We start from the raw sequence: 26,649 nt of genomic DNA, 5'->3' as shown, positions 1-26,649 counted from the left end.
GCGGATTTCTGCAGCAGCTACCAGCAAGTAGCCGCCCTACTTGCTGGTAGAGACCGAATTTACATATATTAAAACTTTGTTTTTTGCAGAAACTGCTGGATCAAAGTAAGTAACACAATTATATTGTCATATATCGCAATATAACTAATTTCACTAGCCCAAAAAAAAATAATCACTTTAGTGGGGTGACAGAAGCCCTTTAATGTGACCTTCTCTGAACTTTTGAATGCACATGGCCAACTGTTCATTGTTTCAGTACTTTTTGCACAACTTGCTGTTCTCTAACAAGGTGCTTAAAAGCAAAAATCACAACAGGTGTTTGATCCATGATTTACCCAATAAATTTCCTGGTTCAATTAGAATTGGTATTTAAACAGTCCTCCTCATCATGCCGTTCTGACATCATGAGACCAAGACGACACCTAACAATTGATCAACAGTACATCGCCATTGCTGGGCTTCAAGCAGGATGCTCTCAGATGGAAGTGAACACTGATCTTAGAGTGTCACAGAGTGTATTCAGCAGGTTGCAACAGAGATACAGAGTAACTGGAAGAGTCACAGAAAGGCATAGAAGTGGACGTCCTTTGGCCACATCCCACACTGATGATCGCTTCATTGTGAACAATACCCTGCGGATGATTAAAGGCCACACAACTCCAGGCACATTTAAGGGAGGTGAGACGCACCCAAGTGTCACGTCAGACCCTTTGAAACCATTTACATCAGCGTGGTCTGAGTGCTAGATGACCTTCAAGGGTACCTGACCACAGGCTTCATTATCTTGCATGAGCCAGGGAGCATCTACGCTGGACAAGGGACCAGTGGGCCTCAGTGCTGTTCACTAATGAAAATCTATTCACGCTGAGCAGAAATGATGGCCGTCAATAATGTTGGAGACGTCAAGGCGAGAGCTATGCATCAGCCACTATTGTCTCCAGATAAGTCTTTGGTGGTGGTTATGTTACAGTGTGGGCAGGTGTGTCTAGTCAATACAGAACTACCCTACACTTTGTTGTGGTATAGTGATAACCCTATACTACTTGAATAACGTCTTAGAAACTTAGTTGCACTTTGCTTCTTATGTCTTGGAGTTGGGTCCCCCCTTCCCAATTAGTATAAAATAGAAAACTCCACAGTTTATTCAAGGTTGTAAGCCGTGTACCGGGGTGGGCTCACCAGGATACAGTGAAGTCATGAACGAGGAAAGCAACCCCAACACCAGTTTTTGCCAAAACAGAATTTTACTTAAATATGGCAATAAACACAACCACAAATGCTGGGAACACACAATAAATTTACATACACCCAGCCCGAAGAATGAGACCCTTATGCTGCACAGGGCGGCTCCCTCCGATGGATGCAGGAGGAAAGTGCAGTAATTAGCCTACTGGCGGGCACAACTAAACTGCCACACCTTACCTGTTATTACCCTAAAAAAACAAGAACCACTGTATGGGTGTGCGGTACGGGCTAGCCTGCGGTGCAGCACAACAGCTGACAATCTTACAAAGCTCTACAGCATTCCCCCTCCCATAACTGGTCCTGTAACACCAGCCTGGCTTGGGTTTGTGGGAATTCTATCAGCTCTCCAATGTGAAATGTCACTTTAAAGGGAGTCTTTCATCTAATCTGAGCGTTTTAGACCGCTCAGATCAGGTTATAGACTCTTTGACCCTCATTACAATCATACCTTTCTCTTGTGTGTCCCTCGTCCAGATAAGGAAAATAACACTTTTTAAACTTATGCAAATTACCTTCTGAAGGTGCCCAGGGGCGGTGTTACTAGGCGATGTGCCCAGAAAAACATAATGGGCACAGCAGTGCGCAGATGCAGGCCAGTTCCCAGCCCGCCGTCCTCTGGTGCCGCTCGTGACGTCCGCCGGCTGGAGGTGTGTTTTTGTGGGCACATCGCCTAGTAACGTCGCCCCCTGGGCACCTTCAGAAGGTCATTTGCATACGTTTAAAAAGTGTTATTTTCATTATCTGGACGAGGGACACACAAGAGAAAGGTACGATTGTAATGAGGGTCAAAGAGTCTATAACCTGATCTGAGCGGTCTAAAACGCTCAGATTAGGTGAAAGACTCCCTTTAAGTTATGGGCTAACTATAGGCCTGGTCTCAATCTCTAGGCGCTAACACTGTAATGAGGTGCGTGCACGATCTTACCGACCCGGGTCTGCTCTGCATCCGCTGGTGACTCTGAACAGAACAAATGCTAGCTTTGCTCCTCAGCTCTCATCTGCGTTCCTGGAAGCAATCCTTGTTCCTCTGGACAGGATCAGGGTCTTGTACACGATCAACTTCACTTAGCTGGAGCTCTGGTCACTGAGGGATGCACTCACACCTGGATGCCGTCGGATTCTCTACTCACACAGTTCCTCAGTCTCAGCTTCCTCTAAGGGCTCTTTCACACTTGCGCTTTTGTTTTCCGGCATAGAGTTCCGTCGTCGGGGCTCTATGCCGGAAAAATCCTGATCAGGATTATCCCCATGCATTCTGAATGGAGAGAAATCCATTCAGGATGTCTTCAGTTCAGGACCGGAATGTTTTTTGGCCGGAGAAAATACCGCAGCATGCTGCGCTTTTTGCTCCGGTCAAAAATCCTGAACACTTGCCGCATCGACGGATCCGGAATAATAGCCCATTGAAATATATTATTCCGGATCTGTCCTAACATCTTCAGTTGTTACGACACACTGACGGATCCCGAAGTTGCATCTGCGCCAGGAAGTAGGAAGGGCTTGGCTGGCGCGAAAAGAGACTGATCCGGAAATCCTGAAGCCAACGTCAACGACTGATCCGGAAAAAAAACGTTGATGTTGGCTTCAGGATTTCCGGATCAGTATCTTAACAAAAAAGCAGGAAAGACGCATCCGGAAAGAAAAAATAATGCTTTCTTACGCGTTTTTCCGGATCCGCCGTGTAATTCCGGCAAATGGAGTACAAGATGGATCCGGACAACGCAAGTGTGAAAGAGCCCTAAGATGGATGCTTCCTTTTCTTCTCCAGGCTCTGAAAACTCCTCCTCTCATGAATATGAAAATATATACAGTTTGTTAGCTGTGTTTTGGAAACAGCGGCATCTTGTGGCCAAACAGCAGAATGTCAGTCCAGATCATTTAATTTAATCTATACAAACAGTGTTCATACGATGAGAGCTCTTTCCCCCATCTCACAAGGTTAGTATTCTTTATTGCAGGATGTGGCTCACATCTATTTTGTGCGCCCCATTATGCTGGAATGTGATTTTTAATCTTTGATTATACTGTTATTTTATGCTCACAGTGTATTCCATTATCTCCTTAACTTGCGATACAGCACTCATTGACATCTTTGAAACGAGATGTTCATAACAACTTTGATGCCTCTAATTTTGCTTTATGGTATCCTGGCAATGTTTTTGTTCAACCTTCTTTGTTCTTTTTTCTTCTTTCACTGCATTCTTTTGTTTAGTTCCTCTTTGCCTGTAGAATTGTTGTTTTGCTCCACTCCTGTATGCGGAGCTCCTTTCTATATTTAGTAGAATTTCATACTACTTGAATAACATAATTAATCCAGTCATTGTGCCTCTGCATGAACAACAGGCCTAATTTCATCTTCATGGACGACAATGCGCCAGCTGATCGAGGTCGCATCATCATTGAACAGCTGCTGAAGACTGGGGTACCTCAAATGGAGTGGACTGCACTTTTTCCAGACCTGAATCCCATTGAAAACCTATGGGATTAGCTGAGTCGCTATGTAGATGTTCATAACTCTGTACCCCAGAACCTGAATGACCTGAGGGCTGCCCTTCATGAAGAGTGGGATGCCATGCTTCAGCAGACAATAATTCGACTTGTGAACAGCATGAGACATCATTGTCAAGCTGTAATTGAGGCCACATGACAAATTATTGAGAGATTGACATTTTTATGGGGGTATACCCACCACTCGTGCTAGCTTTTGTTTCAATAAATTGTTTTAGATGAGGAAATCACCAATGCATTCTTCTGAACACGTGATGTCACATTGCCTAGGGAAAGCTGCAAGAAAGCTGCACAGGATATGTCATCCGTAGAAAAGTTCCGGAAAACCCCTTTAACTTCCTGCAGGAGCTGAGTCGGGGTAATTTACCTTGCCTCATGCATACCAAAGCTATGCTAAGTACATAACAAGACATGAACACATAAAACAGTATTAAATAACATTAAATGGCTTTGCAGAACTAAACAATTTGCAAGTAAAATTATTTTTGGGTGGGCTATTGGTATATAAATACAGTTTGAGTTCTAAATATCAGCTTTTAATATTGTTTTAATTACCTGTTAAAATTACTTATACAGATTAATTATAAAAAATAAAAAAAATAAAAAAATTAAAAAATAATAATATTGTGAGCTGGATTTATTAAGTGAAAATGTTTTTGGGAATATACTATTTAAAAATTGCTACGTGTGGGATGGATGTTAAATGGGGAGTAGAATTTTGATCACCTATCCAAGGAGGAGGAGGGTGTAGTTGAACATAAAAAAATAAACCTTTACTGAAGTGCAAAGGTTCATACAATCTTACACAAAAGATGGAAACACAAAATGTGAACAATTTCAACAGGTTCTGGCTAAATCTTGAGTTACCTTCAGAATTCTCCTTCTGAAGTTCTTTCTTAAACAACATTCCTTGACACCAATACAGCTGAGGAGCAGACCCCAAAGGCAGCACTTGCGAGCTGTCACACTGATATTACTAGGAGCCTGATGCTTTTACACACAATCAAATACTACAAAACATAGAAGCCATATATTTGCGTTACCTTCACAGGCTAAATGTCACGCTTCGGTGTGGGAGGGAAACTCCACACTGAGCATAGTAGGGAAGGGGGAAACAGGGAATCAGGCCTGAGAACTAGGGAAGGAAGATGGACACCTCCTAGAGAAAACCCTAACCAAAATCCTCACTGTCTACCAGTATGAACAGCCCCCAAAAGTAGGTGAGTTCATACGCAGGAATACCTAGAGTCCTATCTAGCCCTATAGGACCCTGGTACTAATGGCAAGGACAAGACTACCTGTTCCTGCAAAAGGAAGGACAAACAGGAGTCTACGTCCGGCCTAATACAAACAATAGGGAAATGCAACACACAGAACCAAAACAAAATAAAAAATGGAAAGGAAAGACTTAACTTAAAAGAGGCTATGGAAGCACCAGGAACTCAGCCGAGATCCAACCACAAACAATCCACAGGCACAGAAGCTATAAACCGCACAGAATTGTGAAAGAAGCAACTATATATAAGGAAGGTTAAATGACCACATTAGCAACACCTGGCGGCAAGGGGTGTGGCCATTACCAGAAACACAGACTCCTATTGATCCACAAGGAAAACCTGCCAAATCAAACCACGTGTTGCCAGTCTCACAGATCTCCTACCACTCACTGTCACCGGGACATCCGTATGTCTTGGTACGTCTGTGACACTAAATTAGACACTCCCTCTTTTTAGCTGCTCAACAGAGTTATAATCCATATACCATCTCAGGGTTTACTGGACTCATCCCTGGGTTTAAAGACCTAAAGGATGCTTCTCCAGCAGACTCAGACTGCACACTATGCACTAACTAAGGCCACAGAAGAGAGGTTCAGCTCAAGAGCTTAAACTGATTTGACTTGTAGTACAGGCACATCTCAATAAATTAAATCAAGTGTTTATTTCTTTTAATGTTGATAATTATGGTTTACAGCTAATGAAAACCCAGAAATCAATATCTCAGAAAATCTGACTCTATTGAAAAGGTTCAATATTGTAGACTCATGGTGTCACACTCTAATCAGCTAACCAAAATAAAACACCTGCAGAGGTTTCCTACGCCTTTAAATGGTCCCTCAGTCTGGTTCCAGAGGCTGCACAATCATGGGGAAGACTGCTGACTTTACAGTTGTCCACAAGACAGTCATTGACACCCTCCACAAGGAGGGTAACCCACAAAAGGTCATTGCTAATAAAGCTGGCTGTTCAGAGTGCTGTATCCAAACATATTAATGGAGAGTTAAGTGGAAGGAAAAAGTGTTGTAAAAAGGTGCACAAGCAACAGGGATAACCACAGCCTTGAAAGGATAGTCAAGAAAAGGCCATTCAAGAAGGAGTGGACATGCCGTTGTTTATATGTGTTCTAATCAGTGTTAATTTACTGGAAATGTACCGTTAAATCCATGGATTACAAATGTGCGAACTTTTGAGATTCGGTTCATTTCACAATTGCAGAATTTTAAAAAATAGTTCAGTTTAGACCCAAATTGTTTCTACCTGAACCAAAGTGGCTCCAATTACCCTGGAAATTGGTTTAAAACACCTTCTCATCTGCTAGGATTTAGAATGTTTAGGAAAAGATGTTATGTCTTTTTTGTTAATTTCTTATGAATTTTAATTTTTCCCTCCCCAAGCTCTCGAACACAATGATAGCAATAGTGAATCATGAGTGACACTGACATATATATCTAAAAGCACATTTGACGTCTTAACTAGGGATGAGAGAATCGACTTCAGATGAAACATCCGAAGTCGATTTGCATAAAACTTTGTTTCAATACTGTACTGAGCCAACAAATCTGACAGCACAGTGTTTTTTAAACAGGCTGATTATTCCTGTCAATCATGACTTCACCCATAGCTATATGTCACTTTAAAAGGGTTTTGTGGGATTCATATATTGATGGCCTATCCTCAGGTTGGGTTGATACCTGGCCCCCCTGCTTTTCAGTGCTCTAGTGATCTGTATTTTTCATGGATACCATTTTGGGATGTGTATGACGTGTTGATCAATTTTGATGTAATAACTTCGTCTCATCGGAGCCAATCCATTCTAATACTGTACGGTAAATGGATAAGATGAGTATTTTTTTATCCGATTAACCCCTGAAAGCCCTCAATGTTAATCTCAGATGCAATGACCAGCGATGAATGCAGGATCTGAGGGGTTCAATGACGGAGGGCGGCGCCATCACTGTTCCCCATCATTACGCCTGCTACATACAAAGAAATGGGCTTTGTGACAAAGCGAATTTCTTAGTAAAATTTGGCAAAGCAGTCAAATGGAATTTTCAATAACTTAGCTTATCTTTACCCATGACACAAGTGACAGCGTGGTGTTTTTTTAAACAAGTGGTATGTTAAGAATGGGGATGAGCGAATCGCATAAAACTTAGCTTCAATACTGTATGGAGCGAGCGCTCCGAGAATGTATTGGAACCGATGAGCCGAAGTTATTACTTTGCAAAGTCTCGCGAGACTTCTCATAATAACTTCAGAAATTGATATACTGTAAAAAAACATTTCCCGAACTCGGGTTCGGTTCAAAGGTACCGCTTGGAAGAAAAACCCAAGTTCGGGAAATGTTTTTTTACTCAATTTCTGATGTACTTCAGGGAGAGATGGGGTAGATAGATATATACATGTGGCTCATCCTATTCGAATGTAACCCATCTCTCACTTGAAGCCCTGCATTCTTCTCCCCCTCCAGACCTAAAAAGAGTATCGTAACGGATTGCTGTACGTTCTTCATGAACCTACCGGCTCTCATTTTCTATGCCAAGTCGACAGAGATGAAACAGAGCTGCATTCGTTTTGTGGATTAAGTTTACCTGCAGTTCTATTTCTTGGTGAACACATGGTGGCTACAGAACAGACTACTAACTCCTCTTTGCTGGATGACAGTGTTGGTGCTCCCTGGTGCCTGTCAGCCCCTTCCTAGTGATGTCTGCCCTAGGTTCTGTGACACTACCCCCCGTTTGTAGTCAAGCATCACAGCTAAAGGCTTATACAGCAGCCTGACCTGTGATCGATGATCCAGGCTGCGCACTGGAGGCAGCCGCCGAGCACCCGGCCAGCAACTTGGGACCGTGGTTAAGTCATCACCGACGGGAAGGGGAAATGAACCCGGCGTAGTGCTGTACGGGGTCTGTGGACAGACAGGTCCGCTTGTCGGTGACCACCCCACCTGCCGTGATGAATATCCGCTCAGATAGTACGCTGGAGGGGGGGCAAGACAGTAACTGCAGCGAATACTGAGCGAGCTCACGGCAGGTCTCCAGACTGGCAACCCAGTACTCCATGGGGTCGTCGGTGCTCATGCAGTCGGAAGCACCGATGGACCCCATGTAGTCTTCCATCATGCGGGCCAGCCACTGGTGGTGACTACTGCTGCTGCTACTGGGTCGCGCAGACTGGTAGAACAACTTCATCTCCCCCATAAGGTCACATGCTTGGCTGGTGCTGCTGGGGCCAGCCACCTGCTGAGTGAGATGGGCGGGGAGAACTAGAGCATGAGGCATAGGGTTTGCCTTCTTCAGCCAGGGGATCAGACAGGCCTGCAGGTTTTGCATACAGGCATCCCTCCGGCTGGCTGGGATGAACTGCTCCAGTTTCCCCTTGCAGCGAGGGTCTAAAAGGGTGGCCCACTAAAATCATCCCTCTCATTAATTTTCCTCCTGAAGTATTGCAGCATGTGGGCTGCCATGGGGAAGAATACAGTCCACTGTGACTCTTCTTTGCTGCCCAGGACCATGACTTCTTGGTCCTCTTCCTCCTCCTCTTCCTCCTCCTCCTCCTCCCCCTCCTCCTGCTGCTGCTGCTCACCAAACTCCTCAACAAATTCTTCCTCCTCCTCCTTGTCCTGGTCTTGGTGGAGCATTGTTGGCTATTCTTGCTCCACCAAGGCACTCTCCCTAGCATCAAGCAGGTGATCTAGTGTCCTGTCCAGTAGGAACACTATGGGGAGCACGTCCTTGATGCCGACATGCTCCCCACTGACCATCTTTGTTGCCTGCTCAAATGGGGCCAAGATGTGACAGACCTGGTGTATTTGCCCCCACTCCACATTGGTGATGTAGGGGTGTGGGTGTGATGGCCCTGAAGTGTCTTGGTCCAGCAGGTATTCCTTGACCACCTGTCGCTGCTCCCACCACCTCTCCAGCATGTGGAGGGTGGAGTTCCACCGCGTCACACTGTCCACAATCAGCCTGTGAGGGGGCAGTCTGTTGTCCTGATGCAGTTTGGACAGGGATGAGGTGGCCGTTGGGGATCGTCTGAAGTGGCTGGCAATCCTCTGTACCCTTTGAAAAATGTCACTCAACCTTGGGTATGTGCGTAGGAACTTCTGTACCACAAGTTTGAGGACATGTGCCATGCAGGGCATGTGTGTGAGACTGCTAGCATGGAGGGCGGCCAGGAAGTTGCTGCCATTGTCACAGACAACCATACCTGCCTCTAGCCTTCGGGTGTCAGCCACATCTGGACCTGAGCCTGTTGTGCGGCCAGAACATGAGGTCCAGTGTGTCTTTGTGAACCGAGAGCAAGGCAGGTGGTATGACTCCGCAACCAGAAAAGAGTGCGTACGCAGAAGTCAAGATTAAGAAAATTGCATTTACTATCAATTAATAAAAGCAGGTTAACAATAAAACAGTATGAACAATTCAAGTCAAATACTACAACAATTTCCACCTTTGCTGTGTCCGTGTTCGCAGTGCGGACACTAAGGAATAGCAGTCCCAGGAACTATCCCTAACTGACCCTAACTTTCAAGCGGGTGCGCACCCCCCTTATCCCAGTGGTCCAAGTGGAACTCTTACAGTTTGTGGAAGTGCACGGTGGGGCCCGATGTCGTCCTTTTCCTTTATAACCAGCACAGGATCCGCAACAAAGAAGTCCTCCTCAGCAGGCCGGAAACCAGATGGATATAATCCAGAATTTTACAGTGACTGTCCGGTACCTCGACAGCACTGTGAGTCTCTTTACTGTTTGGGGCAATCCACTCAGCCCAATGTCGGCTCCACAGGTTAGTTGCTGCACACAGTCCTTTTTAACTTGGCTTCACTAAATGCACGGTTTCTTTATACTCCATCCGTCTCTAGACTGAAGTTCACACAGCTTGGCTGCACAGGAACGTCCTTTAGTATCTCCACACACGTCTTACACAGCACAGAACTTGCTTTCTTTCTAGCCAAGATGGCAGCCGTTATAGTTCCAGCCTCTCTTCCTCATTCCTCCTGCTCACACTGAGGCAGGCTGACATCATAAGGGGCGTGTCACTTCAACACTTGACTGCTGTTTTAAAGAGCCACTACCACATTAATACACTTTCTCTATGGTAAACTCCAATGCAAATTGGTCCTATGCTGCCATCTACTGACCAAACGAATACTGCAGGCATTTACATTTATCTGTATTACTGGAATAGCATTATACATTACATACATTAAATTTTAACAGTTTACCAGGATAACGAAACTTAGACACATTACATGACTGTTTCTTACATATTCCCCCCCACTTTAAGATTGGCAGTCCCTGCCAATGACTGAATATCCAGAGGGCTGTACTCTTATATGTAGAGTGGTAATGTACCGTTGTATGGCAGGCCAAATAAACTCGTCCTGCGCATACCGAACAGGGGGAATGCCAGCATTTGGTCTAGTGGTGCGTCTGAGAACCACTGGTATACTCTGGGGTACTGTAGCCATAGGCTGAGAAGGACCAGCAGACTCCGCATCATAGGGGGCACAGGCTGGGGGCACACTAGTCACAGGTGGAACATCCTCAGGAGCGGGGATTGGCCAACAATCATCCTCATCATCGTAAGCCCATTCCACACCACCAGTCTCGGACTGTGGGAGCTCGTTGACATTATCAGTTCCATCACAATTTGCTTCTTCAGATTGACACAGGCGCAACATATTTCTGTGAAGTACTCGGACACAATCAGTTCCTTCCTTCTGAACTTCGTACACAGGCCCATTTGCATACTTGCGGGCAACTACACCATATGGCACAGCCTCCCACCTGCTTTCCAATTTTCCTTGAGGCTTCTTGACACGTACCAGCACCAGGTCACCTGGCTGCAATGGTGCCCTTTGCACCGGGGTCTTATCAGGATGAGAATTTTCTTGCAGACGCTGTCGCACCAATCGATGAACTGTCTCAAGTCTCTGCCGGTGTGCTCGCACCCAGGAGGCTGGATCTCTTGGAGGGAACCCATCCACATCATTTAACTGTAACTCTCCGACACTTCGCCCAGACCGTCCAAAGAGGAGAGTATAAGGAGAATACCCCGTTGTAGAATGGACCTGATTGTTATAGGCCCACACCATCTCAGACAAGAACTGAGGCCACTGTAACTTCTTGTCCTCCTCCAAAGTCCGCACCATCTGTAGCAGAGTTCTATTAAATCGTTCGCAGGCTCCGTTTCCTTGGGGATGGTATGGAGTCGTGTGCGACTTCTTTATTCCGTAGATACGTTGAACTTCTTTCATTACATGTCCCTCAAAGCAAGCCCCTTGGTCAGAGTGGATGCGTTGTGGACACCCGTACACTCGGATGAAATCTTGGCATAGGGCTCGAGCTGCTGACTCAGCGGTCTGGTCCTTGGTGGCGGTCACCACCGCAAATTTGGTGAAGTGGTCCACCATTACGAGGCAGTACTGGTGCCCACTGTTGGATGGCCCACCATTAGGTAGTCTATCATGACGATCTCCAAAGGTTCCTGGGTCACTATTTTAAAATTTGATCTCCATTTTCCTTTAAATCTTCTGGAACGCCTACAGGGCTAACAAAGTTTGTAAAATCGGTTTTGCATAACTTGAGGAGTTTAGTTTCTACAATGTGGTCATTTATGAGGGTATCCACTATGTAGGCCCCACAAAGTGACTTCAGACCTGAACTGGTCCTTAAAAAGTGGGTTTTGGCAATTTAAAAATTTTAAGTACAATGTGTCACGAGAAAACAATCTCTGAATGACTTGGATAAGTAAAGGCGTTCCAAAGTTATTACCACATAAAGTGAGATATGTCACTTTTGCAAAATTAGGCCTGGTCAGGAAGGAGGCAAATGGCCCAGATGGGAAGTGGTTAAAAACACACCCAAAAAAATTAAATAAAATAAAGAGGGAATTTGGGCAAACTTTTGGGGTGGGGACTATGGGGCAATAATGAACTAAAATATACAATAAACCTAAAAACTTTAAAATTAAATTATTTTTTTTGTTTTGCACACACAAAAGACGCAGACACTAATAAAAATAAAATTAAATGCCTCAAACACTAGGACCCAAAAACTTTTTTTAGTTTTTTCTTGCCTTTTTTTTCACTGACAAAAGACACAAACATAAATCAAAACACTAACTAATGCTTTAAACACTAGGACTAAAAGACTTTTTATTTTTCACTGACAAAAGAGCAAACACAAATCACAAAAAAATAAAGCCTAAAACACTAGGACTAAAAGACTTTTTTTTGTTTTTTGTGCTTTTTTTTTCACTGACAAAAGACACAAACATAAATCAAAACACTAACTAATGCTTTAAACACTAGGACTAAAAGACTTTTTATTTTTCACTGACAAAAGAGCAAACACAAATCACAAAAAAATAAAGCCTAAAAAACTAGGACTAAAAGACTTTTTTTTTAACACACAAAAAACGCAGACACTAATCACAAAGAAAACAAAGCCTAAAAACACTAGGAGTAAAAAACATTTAGTTTTTTGTTTTTTTTTGTTTTTTTTTCACTGATAAAAGACGCAAACACAAATCAAAACACTAACTAAAGCCTAAAACACTAGGACTAAAAGACTTTTTTTTGGGGGGGGGGGTTTCACACAAAAAACGCAGACACTAATCACAAAAAATAAAGCCTAAAATACTAGGACTAAAATACTTTTTTATAGTTTTTTATTTTTTTTTTCACTGACAAAAGAAGGAAACACAAATTATAACACTAACTAAACCCTAAAACACTAGGACTAAAATACTTTTTTTTTCCCACACACAAAAGACGCAGACACTAATCACAAAAAAATAAAGCCTAAGGCCTCTTTCACACGGGCGTCATATTTTTGGCCCGGATAAGAGGCGGGTGCATTGCGGGAACAAACATTGTAATGCGTTTTGCACGCGCGTGAGAAAAATCACGCATGTTTGGTACCCAAACCCGAACTTCTTCACAGAAGTTCGGGCTTGGGATTGATGTTCTGAAGATTGTATTATTTTCCCTTATAACATGGTTATAAGGGAAAATAATAGCATTCTGAATACAGAATGCATAGTAAAATAGCACTGGAGGGGTTAAAATAATAATAATAATTTAACTCACCTTAATCCACTTGCTCGCGCAGCTCTCTCCTGTCTCTTTCTTTGATGATTGCAGGACCTGTGGTGACGTCACTCCGGTCATCACATGGTCCGTCACATGATCTTTTACCATGGTGATGGATCATGTGATGACCGAAGTGAGGTCACCACAGGTCCTGCAATCAGCATAGAAAGAGACAGAAGAGATGCCGGGCTACGCGAGCAAGTAGATTAAGATGAGTTAAAAAAATATATATTTTTTTTTAACCCCTCCAGTGCTATTTTACTATGCATTCTGTATTCAGAATGCTATTATTTTCTCTTATAACCATGTTATAAGGAAAATAATAATAATGATCGGGTCTCCATCCCGATCGTCTCCTAGCAACCGTGCGTGAAAATCGCACCGCATCCACACTTGCAGATGCTTGCGATTTTCACGCAACCCCATTCATTTCTATGGGGCTTGCATTACGTGAAAAACGCACAAAATAGAGCATGCTGCGATTTTCCCTTTTCACACCATTCTTTGTAAACCCTAGAAATGGTTGTGCGTGAAAATCCCAGTAACTGAGCAGATTGTTAAATACTCAGACCTGCCCGTCTGGCACCAACAACCATGCCACGCTCAAAATTGCTTAAATCACCTTTCTTTCCCATTCTGACATTCAGTTTGGAGTTCAGGAGATTGTCTTGACCAGGACCACAACCCTACATGCATTGAAGCAACTGCCATGTGATTGGTTGACTAGATAATCGCATTAGTGATAAATAGAACAGGTGTTCCTAATAATTCTTTAGGTGAGTGTGTATTGGAGTGTGGGAGAAACTGGAGAGAACATACCAACTCCATGAAAATGTTGTCCCTGATCCCAGTGGTGGATCCAGAGCCTGGTCTCGGGAGGGGTACTTCCAGATTGTTTTGTGGTGGCGGACAGAAAATAATGTAGTGCTTATAGAGCAGACTATTTTATTCAACCTATTGTACAGCTCTAACCTTATTTAAAAACAGTCACATTTGTCTTTCACATTTGTCAGATTTTAAAAATTACAAACAAATAGGTGACATTTAACCACATATGAGCCCATAGTACTCTCTCCCCTTCCCCATAGTACCCACCATAATGTGCCCCAGTATAAAGTGCCCCAATACAGAGCCCCCATATAAAATACCCCTTCTTTGTGGCCTCAGTAGAAGCCCCCATAGTGTTTCTCTCCCCCCTTTCCGCCCATATAAAATAACCCTTCTTTTCGGCCTCAGTAGATGCCCCACTAGTGCCCCCAATAATGTGCCAGTTAGAAGTACCCCGTAGATGCCCCCACAATGTCCCCCAATAATGTGCCAGTAAGATGTGCCCCCATAGATGCCCGTCAATAATGTGCCAGTAACAAGTGCCCCCATAGATGCCCTCCAATCATGTGCCAGTAATAAGTTCCCCCATAGATGCCCTCCAATTATGCGCCAGTAACAGGTGCCTCCATAGATGCCCCCCAATCATGTGCCAGTAACAAGTGCCCCCATAGATGCTCACCAATCATGTTCCAGCAACAGGTTTACCCCATAGATGCCCCCCAATCATGCGCCAGTAGTAGTACCATATTAAAAAAAAAACACTTATACTTACCTTCACCAGGCTAGCAGCGATGAGTTGCAGGCCTCTTTCGGCCTGTGTCCCGCGCTGTACGGCTCAGGCGGTGCAATGACGTCATCAAAAAAAAAAAACAGCCCACAAAAAAATCTGAACAATGGGCAACAGCAAACTAGCCTTGGCTGAAACAAATACAGCCTTCTAGATTATTTCTATCTCACCCAATGGGTGAAATATGCAACCCTTCCAGCACTTTACCACACACAGTGTTGCATTACGTATTGATTTTCTAACTATTTTATAGTTTAAATTGGAACATTTTATGGATACAAATGGTGGACAAAATTGTTGGTACCTTTCCACTAAAGAAAGAAAAACCCACAATCGTAACTGAAATAAGTAGAAAAATCCAAAAGTTATAATAAATACAAATTTACCAAAAATCCACTAATGAAAATCAGACATTGTGATTCATATTAACTTAGTTCGATAGTCTCACTGCTCTTACCGTAAAGAATCCTCTTCTATGTTTGTGTACAAACCTTCTTTCCTCCAGACGCAGAGGATGTCCCCTCGTCACAGTCACAGTCCTGGGGATAAATAGATGATGGGATAGATCTCTGTACTGACCCCTGATATATTTATACATAGTAATTAGATCTCCCCTCAGTCATCTTTTTTCTAAAGTGAATAACCCTAATGTTAATAATCTTTCAGGGTACTGTAGTTGCCCCATTCCAGTTATTACTTTAGTTGCCCTCCTCTGAACCCTCTCCAGCTCTGCTATGTCTGCCTTGTTCACAGGAGCCCAGAACTGTACACAGGACTCCATGTGTGGTGCTGACTAGTGATTTGTAAAGTGGCAGGACTATGTTCTCATCACGGGCATCTATGCCCCTTTTGATGCAACCCATTATCTTATTGACCTTGGCAGCAGCTGCCTGACACAGTTTTTTACAGCTTAGTTTGCTGTTTATTAAAATTCCTAGGTCCTTTTCCATGTCAGTGTTACCGAGTGTTTTACCATTTAGTATGTATGGGTGACTTTGATTATTCCTACCCATGTGCATAACTTTACATTTATCAGTGTTAAACCTCATCTGCCACTTCTCTGCCCAAGCCTGCAATCTATCCAGATCCCTCTGTAGTAGTATACTGTCCTCTTCCGTGTCAATTACTTTACATAGTTTAGTGTCATCTGCAAAAATATATTTTACTGTGCAAGCCTTCTACAAGATCATTAATAAATATATTGAAGAGAATAGGGCCCAATACCGACCCCTGAGGTACTCCACTAGTGACAGTGACCCAATCTGAGTGTGTACCATTAATAACCACCCTCTGTTTTCTATCACTCAGCCAGTTACTTACCCACATACAGACATTTTCTCCCAGTCCGAGCATTCTCATTTTATATACTAACCTGTTATGTGGTACAGTGTCAAATGCTTTGGAGAAGTCCAGATATACGACATCCATTCATTCGCCGCTGTCAAGTCTAGAACTTACCTCCTCATAGAAACTGATTAAATTAGTCTGACATGATCCCTCATGAAGCCAACTGAATAATTTATAAAACAAACTAATGAAAAAGGCCTGGATACATATGATGGTGTCTTGAGGCAATTACTGCAATCAAGCGATTTCTGTAACTCTCAGTGAGACTTCTCCACCTGTCCATAGGTATTTGGCCCACTCCTCATGAGCAAACTGCTCCAGCTGTATCAGGTTTGAAGGGTGGCTTCTCCAGACTGCATGTTTCAGCTCCTTCCACAGATGTTCAATAGGATTTAGATCAGGGCTCTTAGAAAGTCACTTCAGAATAGTCCAATAATTTCCTCTTAGCCATTTTCGGATGTTTTTATCTGTGTTTGTGGTCATTATCCTGTTGGAGGACCCATGGCGTATGACTGAGACCAAGCTTTCTGACACCGGGCAGCACATTTTTATCCAAATTACCCTGATAGTCTTGAGATTATATTGTACCCTTCACAGATGCAAGACACCCTGTGCCAGATGCACCAAAGCAGCCCTAAAACATAACCGAGCCTCCTCCATGTATCACAGTAGGTACAATGTTCTTTGTATGCTTCATTTTTACATCTATGAACTTTGAGCTGATGTGACTAGTTTTTGTCACAGCTGTCCGAAGGACATTCTCCCAGAAGCTTTGTGGCTGGTTAATATGCATTTCGACAAATTCCAGTCTTTCTTTTTTATAATTTGCTTTCAACAGCGGTTTCCTCCTTGGTCGTCTTCCATTAAGTTCACTTTGGCTAAGACAGTGACGGATGGTGCGATCTGACACTGCTGTATTTTGACCCTGGAGTTCACATCTAATCTGGGCTCTTTGGTTACCATTCACATTATCGTCTCTTCAATTTGTCATCAATTTTCCTCTGGCGGCCACATCTACTTTTCACCCTTTCAATAGGAAGACTTACAAGTTCGAAGAAACCTGTGATGCTAATTACAGGACACACTGTAGTTTAACATGTCCCTATGGACAAATTATTTTCAGTCTTTTCTAGGGGGACCATCATTTTTGTCTAGGCCAGTTTCATTAGTTTGTTTTTTTAAATCATTCAGTTGAACCACAATTCAGAAGCAATGTCTGATTTTCGTCATCTGATTTTCAGTAAATGTTTATTTCTTAATACTTTTATCAGTTTGATGTAATTTTGGTGACAATTGTGGGTTTTTCTTTCTTTAAAGGAAGGGTACCAACAATTTTTTCCATGTGTGTGTATATGGTTTTATTATATAATTATACTTCCCATCAATAGCGGGACCTAGAAAGTCTATCCCGTTCTACTATACGTTTGTAAAACTGGGCAAGCCCCTAAAACTGTGCAGTTATGATTTCAACTTTTTAAATAAAGTAAGAGAAATAGTGTATTAAGGATAGTGAGGGGCCCATAATTGAACCTTATAGTGTGTGAATTTTTAGTCCATGTCAGATAATAGCCCTGTCCTTTTTTTTTTCACATAACTAATGTAAAATTGCTTCCCTATCACAGAAATTCCAGACATGTATGACGTTTCCCTATTGTTCCTGGGAATCCAACTCTTTGCCTAAACTTTTGTTGCGGGGAGATGTTTTGGCCACTAGATGGCAGTATGGCACAGACAAGCTAAGTCATGGTATTTCTTTCTACAGGTCAATGTAAGTAATTTTCTTTCAACAATAGTAGGGAAAGGAGGGGCTCCTATTGATTGGAGAAGGGGGGGTGCGTGTTCCTTTTGCTCTTTGATTGGCTGGGAGGTGTGAGGGGTGTGTAGAATTCAGACAGGATGAAAAAGGAGGGGGGGTGATATGGAAGATGGGAGTTGTGTGAGTGGGGGGGTGATTACTCCCCCCCCTTTCAGTCTCAGTGCCTGTGCTCCTTCAGTGAACACTTTACTACTGCTTGCAATGTGAACCTGGGATAGCCTCATTTACAATCCCCCACACCCCACACCAACATGCACACACACATGCACTGACATCCATGCACGCGTCCTCTGCATGGTGCTCCCCGATGATACCTTGGCTGTCATGCATGCACACACAGCTCTCCATACAGTGCCGCAAAATGCATCTCCAACCTGAGACTTAAATGATGCTCATCAGCAAGAGGAATGGACAGTTCTATGGCAAATAAGGATTTAACACTGCTGTGAGGGGGCACCCTGAAGATTTTTTGGGCTGCAGCGTATTGTTGATACTATGTTTCTTAGTTAGTAACATTTATGCTTATTATTTTTGGTATAAAGTAACCTCTTCACATCCCACCATGGAACTAAACTGGATGCTGCTGTTATCTCTGGTTTGGCAAGTTCAAGCTGTGGAAGGTAAGCCTGTCCTGTTTATGGGAAAGTCTCTACCCGAAGGGGTTAAGTGTGGTCTGATTTTGGGGGGGGGGGGGGGGGTCCTGTGTTCGTGATCGGTGGACCTTACAGGCTTTTGTGTCGTATTTTCAACGTATCCCGTAGAATCGCAATAGGTGGTTACACCAAAGGTCTGTGACAGCAGGTGAAGCTGCCAGCTTAGAACTCAGGTGTAGAGTGCAAGCTCTGCAGCCCAGGGAAGACAGCAGGGGGGCCCAAGGGTTGACACGAATACAAAGTTAATGCTGTCTTGTAATAGGTTGCAGGCAGTGGAGGTGTTTACATGCATCTCAATGGGAAGCACCTGTTATAGAGAAGCAACAAGGTAGTTAAGTTTTCGCGTCGAGGAGACAATGCAGACTACTAATCACAGCGCGCGCGCTAATTACAGTATTATTATTAGTTTCCTGATCGATGCTCGGATGGAACAGATGGAGCGGTGCAGACACCGGCTGCTTTCTTTAATAAAAATAAATGTTCTGTTTCACAGCTGCAGATAACAGAATATAATCAGGGCATGGTGGGAACTCTCCCAGGTGGTCTGCTACTCTTCTTCCATTAGCCGCCTGATGACACCGCTTTTCGAAGGCAAATGCGTTCATTAAATAGATGGGGTGCAAAAAATAAAATAAAATAAGGTGCAAATGTGCCATTTATGTCAGTGTGCAAGAAGATGGATGGCCCGTTCTGTTACTGCTAAATCAATGCCTTCTCTCTGGCCGGTGGAGACCGTATTGACTGATAGATTTCGTTGTGTGTCCTACAGATGGTTATAGATTCTCACTTTTCATTGAAGGCGCCTCTCTTGGTACCAAGCTTTTATCCCCCCCCCCCCACCCAAACCTTTTCCTCCTCACCCAAGCACAGGTCCGTCTTCTCCCTATCCACTTTGCCTTGCCCAAAGAACGGAGCTGCATTGCAGTGCTGATTTGGTTTAAAAGCAGCATAGGGTGATGGCGAGGTGGCAGGACGCACCGGGACTTGGAGGATACTGCTGACAGATACTTGTCTAGTGTGACCAGGGGTTCAGGACACAGTCTACCTGCTGCTCCCCCAGAGTTACCACTCCATGTATGTGTCAGCTGGTACCCTCTTCGAGAGCGTCTAACTTGCCACCTTTTTCTACTCTTCTTTGGATTTAACCCTATATCCGTCCACCACCATTCTGTCTGTTCCCTATTCCAACACTGAATTTCTAAATGTTCTTCCTCCCATGCCCATTACTTAGTCTAGCAGTCTACCACTTCCTCCCGTGTAGTTCTTCTCACTTTCCTTGTGCTACCCTCCCTCCTCTTTTCCGAACATTTACACATTTTTTCTTTTGCCTAGTTTTTTTTTTTTAGTTTGGATTTTCACCTCATATGACCCAGTTTCAGCTCTTCATATGTCTTCTTGCCCATCGTTGACCTGCCATTTGATGGTCCAGGAACCCTGCTTCCCTTCAGTCTGGATACGTATGTTTGATATGTGGAGAGAAGCTCCAGCCTTGCACCATGTTACATGACACACATTACCATTGCCCGGAGCTAGGCATGGCTTCCATACATGGATTTTCCAGACACAATAAACATGCAACAGTAATAAATGTGAACAGATCCGTACGGCTTTGGGATTTAATTCATTTAATGCCTATACTTTATATATGGAATGCCTTGCAGGGATTTTACTTATATTATGATTATGGAAAACAGAACCCAGTTCATACATATGCCCCTGGGTAATAGAGCGCTGAACCGTGCTTTCCTTAACAGCTGGAGTCTGCTGGCAGGTTATAAATTCTGCCCGACCCATAGACATTTAGAGGCAACATCTATGGGGACGGAGCATATCTGAGAACTGGGGTAATGCAAATAAAATGACTATTATATTTCATGTTATCACAACTCCTTTATTAAAGGCGAGAAGCAAACAGAATGAATACATTGGTGGCTCAGATAGATTTAAATTTAAATTTCTATGGCCTCTTGCACACGAACACACGGCGGGTCCGCAGTACACGAGCACCGGCCCGTGTGCACTTCGCATCACGGATGTGGACCCATTTACTTGAATGGGTCCTCAATCACGGAGATGCGGAACACAAGCATGGATCGGAACCCCACGGAAGCACTACGGAGTTGAATGGGTCTTGATCCATCCCAGCCGCCGCACGGACGTTGCCTGTACATTGGGAACCGAAAATTGCGGTCCCCAATGCGCAGAATGGATGCACAATGTTCGTGTGCATGAAGCCTATAGGAGATAGGACTTGTATCAGCCGATGCCAACTGAGGATAATGGGGTCCAGTGGAATAGGATTTGATTAATCTGATGAGCGATTCCTTCTTCATGATTTTATTGATTTGCCAGCCCAAAGAACACAATTGACAAATCGATTCTCAGAATTTTTGTTGAATTGCAGACATGTCGAGTTGACTGGTCCAACATTCCTTAATAGATATCAAATCAGATTTGCGAGTGAAATTGATATCTGGCTAATAGGGGAATTTGCAAAACTGGTCTTAAATGCTGTTGTGGGGGGTCCCTTTAAAAATCATTGGGGCATGCAAGAAGATGGATAGGTACGGGTTGTGAGCAGGGAATGACTGGAGTTGTAGTGCTCCAGTGACCAAGTGCCTCTACAGCTACTTGCCTGGCAAGAAACTGATGGGGCAATACCATCCAAATGAGTCACTGTTTAGAGGTATGCCAACCCTTTGCAGTAGGAGATAGTGGGGCCGATGTAATAACAGTGCCACTCCATTCCTATACAGATGCTGGAGATAGTGGGGCCCCTGTACTAACAGTCCTACTCCATTCCTATACAGGTGCTGGAGATAGTGGGGCCCCTGTACTAACAGTCCCACTCCATTCCTATACATGTACCGGAGATAGTGGGGCCCCTGTACTAACAGTGCCACTCCATTCCTATACAGGTGCTGGAGATAGTAGGGCCCCTGTACTAACAGTCCCCCTCCATTCCTATACAGGTGCTAGAGATAGTGGGGCCCCTGTACTAACAGTCCTACTCCATTCCTCTACAGGCGCTGGAGATAGTGGGGCCCCTGTACTAACAGTCCCACTCCATTCCTATACAGGTGCTGGAGATAGTGGGGCCCCTGTACTAACAGTGCCACTCCATTTCTATACAGGTGCTGGAGATAGTGTGGCCCCTGTACTAACAGTCTCACTCCATTCCTATACAGGTGCTGGAGATAGTGGGGCCCCTGTAGTAACAGTCCTACTCCATTCCTATACAGGTGCCGAAGATAGTGGGGCCCCTGTACTAACAGTCCCACTCCATTCCTATACAGGTGCCGGAGATAGTGGGGCCCCTGTACTAACAGTCCCACTCCATTCCTATACAGGTGCCGGAGATAGTAAGGCCCCTGTAATAACAGTGCCACTCCATTCCTATACAGGTGCTAGAGATAGTGGGGCCCCTGTAATAACAGTGCCACTCCATTCCTATACAGGTGCTGGAGATAGTGGGGCCCCTGTACTAACAGTGCCACTCCATTCCTATACAGGTGCTGTAGATAGTAAGGCCCCTGTAATAACAGTGCCACTCCATTCCTATACAGGTGCTAGAGATAGTGGGGCCCCTGTAATAACAGTGCCACTCCATTCCTATACAGGTGCTGGAGATAGTGGGCCCCCTGTACTAATAGTGCCACTCCATTCCTATACAGGTGCTGGAGATAGTGGGGCCCCTGTACTAACAGTGCCACTCCATTCCTATACAGGTGCTGGAGATAGTGGGGCCCCTGTACTAACAGTGCCACTCCATTCCTATACAGGTTCTGGAGATAGTGGGGCCCCTATACTAACAGTGCCACTCCATTTCTATATAGGTGCTGGAGATAGTGGGGCCCCTGTACTAACAGTCCCACTCCATTCCTATACATGTGCCGGAGATAGTGGGGCCCCTGTACTAACAGTCCCACTCCATTCCTATACATGTGCCGGAGATAGTGGGGCCCCTGTACTAACAGTCCCACTCCATTCCTATACATGTGCCGGAGATAGTGGGGCCCCTGTACTAACAGTCCCACTCCATTCCTATACAAGTGCCGGCAGCTGCAATATTTTACTTTTTTGTTAATAGATGGGGCCTGGTTAGATGAGATGACAAAACACGACGCATATGAGCGGCCAGGCCAGCCATAGCCCCTGCGCCTACAACATGGTCACCATTTGACAATAAAAGGACAGTGATTAACAATGCACCAGTTTGTAACGATGCTTTACATCCCCCCGTATGTACCATAAGTAGGAATGAGAGTAGGTCACCCCCGTAGCAGACTGAGCTTGGCCGGTAAATTTTACCTAGGTTATAGTATGTTTATCGAATTGTACAGCCGGCCATAGAGATGTTGGTCAGATGAAGACCATGTTTGTTTGGTTGAGAGGTCCAGCAATGTTCTCACTGCCTGCGCCTTTCTTTGCTTTCTGAGCCTTCTTCCAAATCAGAACAGCTGCGCAAGCACAGAACTGTCTCTAAATACAGGAGCGAGCCTCGCGCGGTGGAAGAGCTGAATCTCCCAGCAGAATGCATGGACAGATTGCACAGAGCGGGGAGGCTCAGAGACACAGAGTGAGAAGGAGCGTAGAGTGGATGTGATAAATGATGGAACTATCTATCTAGCTGCTAAAATACACTCTGGGCATACAGCGTATTCCGGACCTTTCAGCTCCAGCCGAGAGTAAGACATGGTCAGAGACCGGCAGGCAGGAGCAAGGCCAAGAACATATTAATCAGAAGGCGATGCACTTCACTTGACCAAAATACTTATGATAGACCTCTTCCTACCCCCATTACACTTACCTGGCTGTTTCAAGTATAGGAACATTGACCGAACCTTTTTCCCATTGAGGCCTCTTTCCTACGTCAGTGAATCACGGAAGGTGAGCTGCCCTGGTCTTCACGGACAGCACACGTATCCATTGACTTTAATGTGTGTATTCGTTTTCCACGCACCGCGTGCCCGCATTTATGAGTCAGGCCAATTACTTGAAATTGTCCCTTTTATTTGCTGATTTATGGCATTGTGTAAGTAAATTACATACACATTCAGACAAGTACGAGGCTCAAAATATCTGCATTTAGGTATAAATTAAGTCAAAAGTCGATAACCAGATATCTATAGGGTGCTTGATGTTGTATTGATCACATCATTAGAATTACCTACCAGACTCATGGTTGTACCACTGCCATATGCCTTTCTATCCTGCTGCCATCTGTGTCAGAGAACGAGGGTAGAATCAATTCTCCAGGGCTGAGATTACTGTGATTTGTATATCTGACAATTAGTGGGAGGAACATTTCTAATTATATATTGTATATAATTTGCTATTATATTAATTACATTCTATGTATTCATTGATTATCCACTGTATATCTGCAGTTTATTTCACGTGAAATAAATGTGGTCTTCTATGATATGGAAAGAGAAGTGAATGTTGACCTGCCGTATTGTGTATGACCAGCGAGGTGCTAATCTTGTCAGTATCTTCGTTTTCTATGGTTGAAAAGCCACTTGGAGAACCCTTCTTACAAGTGCTGTGCATAAGTAGCCTTGAAAGTCAGTAAATAACATTGAGTGAGTTTTCCAGGAGTAGAGTATTCAGTCCTCAAGATCATCAATATCTGACTTGTGGCACACCAGCCAATTGGCTATTTGAAGAAAGTGCTTCGGTGAGCTCTGGTGCCCATACCTACATCAGTGCCATCACGTTGAACAGTAAGGCTGAGTTCACACGGGCGAGATTTCCGCGCGGGTGCAATGCAGTAGGTGAACGCATTGCACCTGCACTGAATCCTGACCCATTCATTTCAATGGGGCTGTGCACATGAGCATTTTTTTTCACGCATCACTTCTGCAATGCTTTAAAATCGCAGCATGTTCTATATTCTGCGTTTTTAACGCAGCCCTGGCTCCATAGAAGTGAATGGGGCTGCGTTAATAACGCATTGCATCTGCAAGCAAGTGCGGATGCAATGCGTTTTTCACTGATGGTTGCTAGGAGATGTTGTTTGTAAACCTTCAGTTTTTTATCACGCGCGTGAAAAACGCATCAAAACGCATTGCATCCGCGCGGAAAAAACTGAACAACTAAACGCAATTGCAGCCAAAACTGACTGAACTTGCTTGCAAAATGGTGCGAGTTTAACTGAACGCACCCTGAACGCATCCGGACCAAATCTGTCACGCTCGTGTGAACTCAGCCTTAGATAGCCTGTGTGCAGCTCAGTCCCATTCAAGTGATTGGGTCCGGGCTGCAATACCAAGCACAGCCACTAAAAAATGCACCGCACTGTGCTTGGCCTCTTCAAATGGCTGATTGGCAGGGTGCGAGAGATCAGACCTCCACTGATTAGAGGTCCTGAGGATAGGTCATCAATGTTGTACTCCCGGAAAACCCCTTTAAGTAAATACATTTCCTTTAAGTCTATAGAGGATTTTCCATTTCTTGTTCTTAGGTAGACTAATCAGCTATGTTATAAAATCACTGGTATAAGCAAGGATCATTGATCTCTACAGTCTGCTTCTATTTAATAATCCATCATTTCAAAGCCATATAAAGACTCAGTCTCAGACCTCTGCATAGACCATGGCGGTGATAACCCTCTACAAGACAATGACAAGCACCAGGTTCCAGCAGCCAGTTTTCTAGTATATTAAATCCCGATACAATATCTACAATACTCTCTAAAGGACCTCTCCTGTCCAGAGGAAGGTGAGATATCAGGATATGTTTGCCAGGGTCCTCACAAGATATGGTTGGTCATAACCAGAGGTGTAACTTTAAGGGTCAAGGTTTCTGGTGTAGAAGTTCAGCTTGGGACCCCTGTGTAGCTTCTCCTCACATGAAATGTGCCAGGTCCTTCACTAGGGTCTTAAAACATCAGACAAAAAACAAAACAAAAAAACATTGGAGCATATCTAGGACAGCTTTTGTAAAATGGCATCACCAAATAATGGTCAGATGCCAGTTCTACACAATGAAAGGGATTACAGTACAATTACATCTTCTCTGTTTGGAGTCGTCCACTTCCCAATGGCGACTGCAGCAGGTGTTTGACAGAGCAGAAGGAGGGACTATCACACGACATTGTGCTTTTTGTATAGTTCTATGCATGCTTTTGTCTCTGGTGTCAGCCAAGGCATGACGAGTCAACTTTGATCTACTTGGTTGTAGGTCCTTATATGGACTTCACACTGTTTAGTGTAAGAAGTGGTGGGGTTGCAAAGTATAGTCATCTGTATGGTCTAGACTCTAGAAGTTTCTTCTTCACAGACATGTGCTATGAATACATGTAACTTTTGCAGCCGCCCATCTGCATTCTTCTCCACAGCCACCTTTTCTTGTCTATATACTTCTGCTTTTGCCATTAAAGAATTATCAGTCTCCTTTCCGACAGAATGTTCGGCAGCCTGCGCATCCATAACTCTTCTTCGCCTGTCCACTCCAGCTTCCGCTGCACAAACAGATTAACAATACACAGACTGCTAGACATCAAAGGAGATGAGAATGTAGATAAAAGAAGTACAGTCAGCTTAGGCTACTTTAACACTCGCGTTTGGTGCGGATCAGTCATGGATCTACACAAACGCTTCAGTTCAGATAGTACAACCGTCTGCATCCGTTCAGAATGAATCCGTTTGTATTATCTGTAACATAGCCAAAACGGATCCGTCTTGAACACCATTGAAAGTCAATGGAGGACGGATCCGTTTTCTATTGTGTCAGATTGTGTCAGAGAAAATGGATCTTACATTGTGTGTGTGTGTGGACGGATCCGTTTGGCTCAGTTTTGTCAGATGGACACCAAAACGTTGCAAGGAGCGTTTTGGTGTTCGTCTCCAAAGCGGAATGGAGACTGAACGGAGACAAACTGATGCATTCTGAGCGGATCCTAACCTATTCAGAATGCAATAGGGCAAAACTGATCCGTTTGGGACCGCTTGTGAGAGCCCTGAACGGATCTCACAAACTGAAAGCCAAAACGCCAGTGTGAAAGTAGCCTAAAGCCTCATTCACACATCAGTGTTTCACGGACGTGTGCTGTACGTGTTCTCCGCGAACAGCGCACGTCCCCATGCAT

At 44.1% G+C, this 26,649-nt stretch overlaps 1 protein-coding gene across 3 annotated transcripts in view; it reads left to right on the top strand.

Moving 5' to 3' along the window:
- The first annotated feature begins 18,089 nt into the window (after positions 1-18,089).
- Positions 18,090-26,649, top strand: part of EPHB1 (EPH receptor B1) — a 359,685-nt gene continuing 351,125 nt past the window's right edge. For all 3 annotated transcript variants that reach the window (XM_044289421.1, XM_044289419.1, XM_044289420.1), the window contains exon 1: positions 18,090-18,524. In XM_044289421.1, coding sequence (XP_044145356.1) covers positions 18,467-18,524 — 58 coding nt within the window. In that variant the 5' untranslated portion in view covers positions 18,090-18,466. The remainder of the gene's footprint in view (positions 18,525-26,649) is intronic.

The sequence above is a fragment of the Bufo gargarizans genome, chromosome 4 (assembly GCF_014858855.1).
Source record: "Bufo gargarizans isolate SCDJY-AF-19 chromosome 4, ASM1485885v1, whole genome shotgun sequence".
Taxonomy (NCBI): Eukaryota; Metazoa; Chordata; class Amphibia; order Anura; family Bufonidae; genus Bufo; species Bufo gargarizans.
Note: the sequence above shows the minus strand (reverse complement) of the source record. Positions and strands in the feature narration are given on the sequence as shown.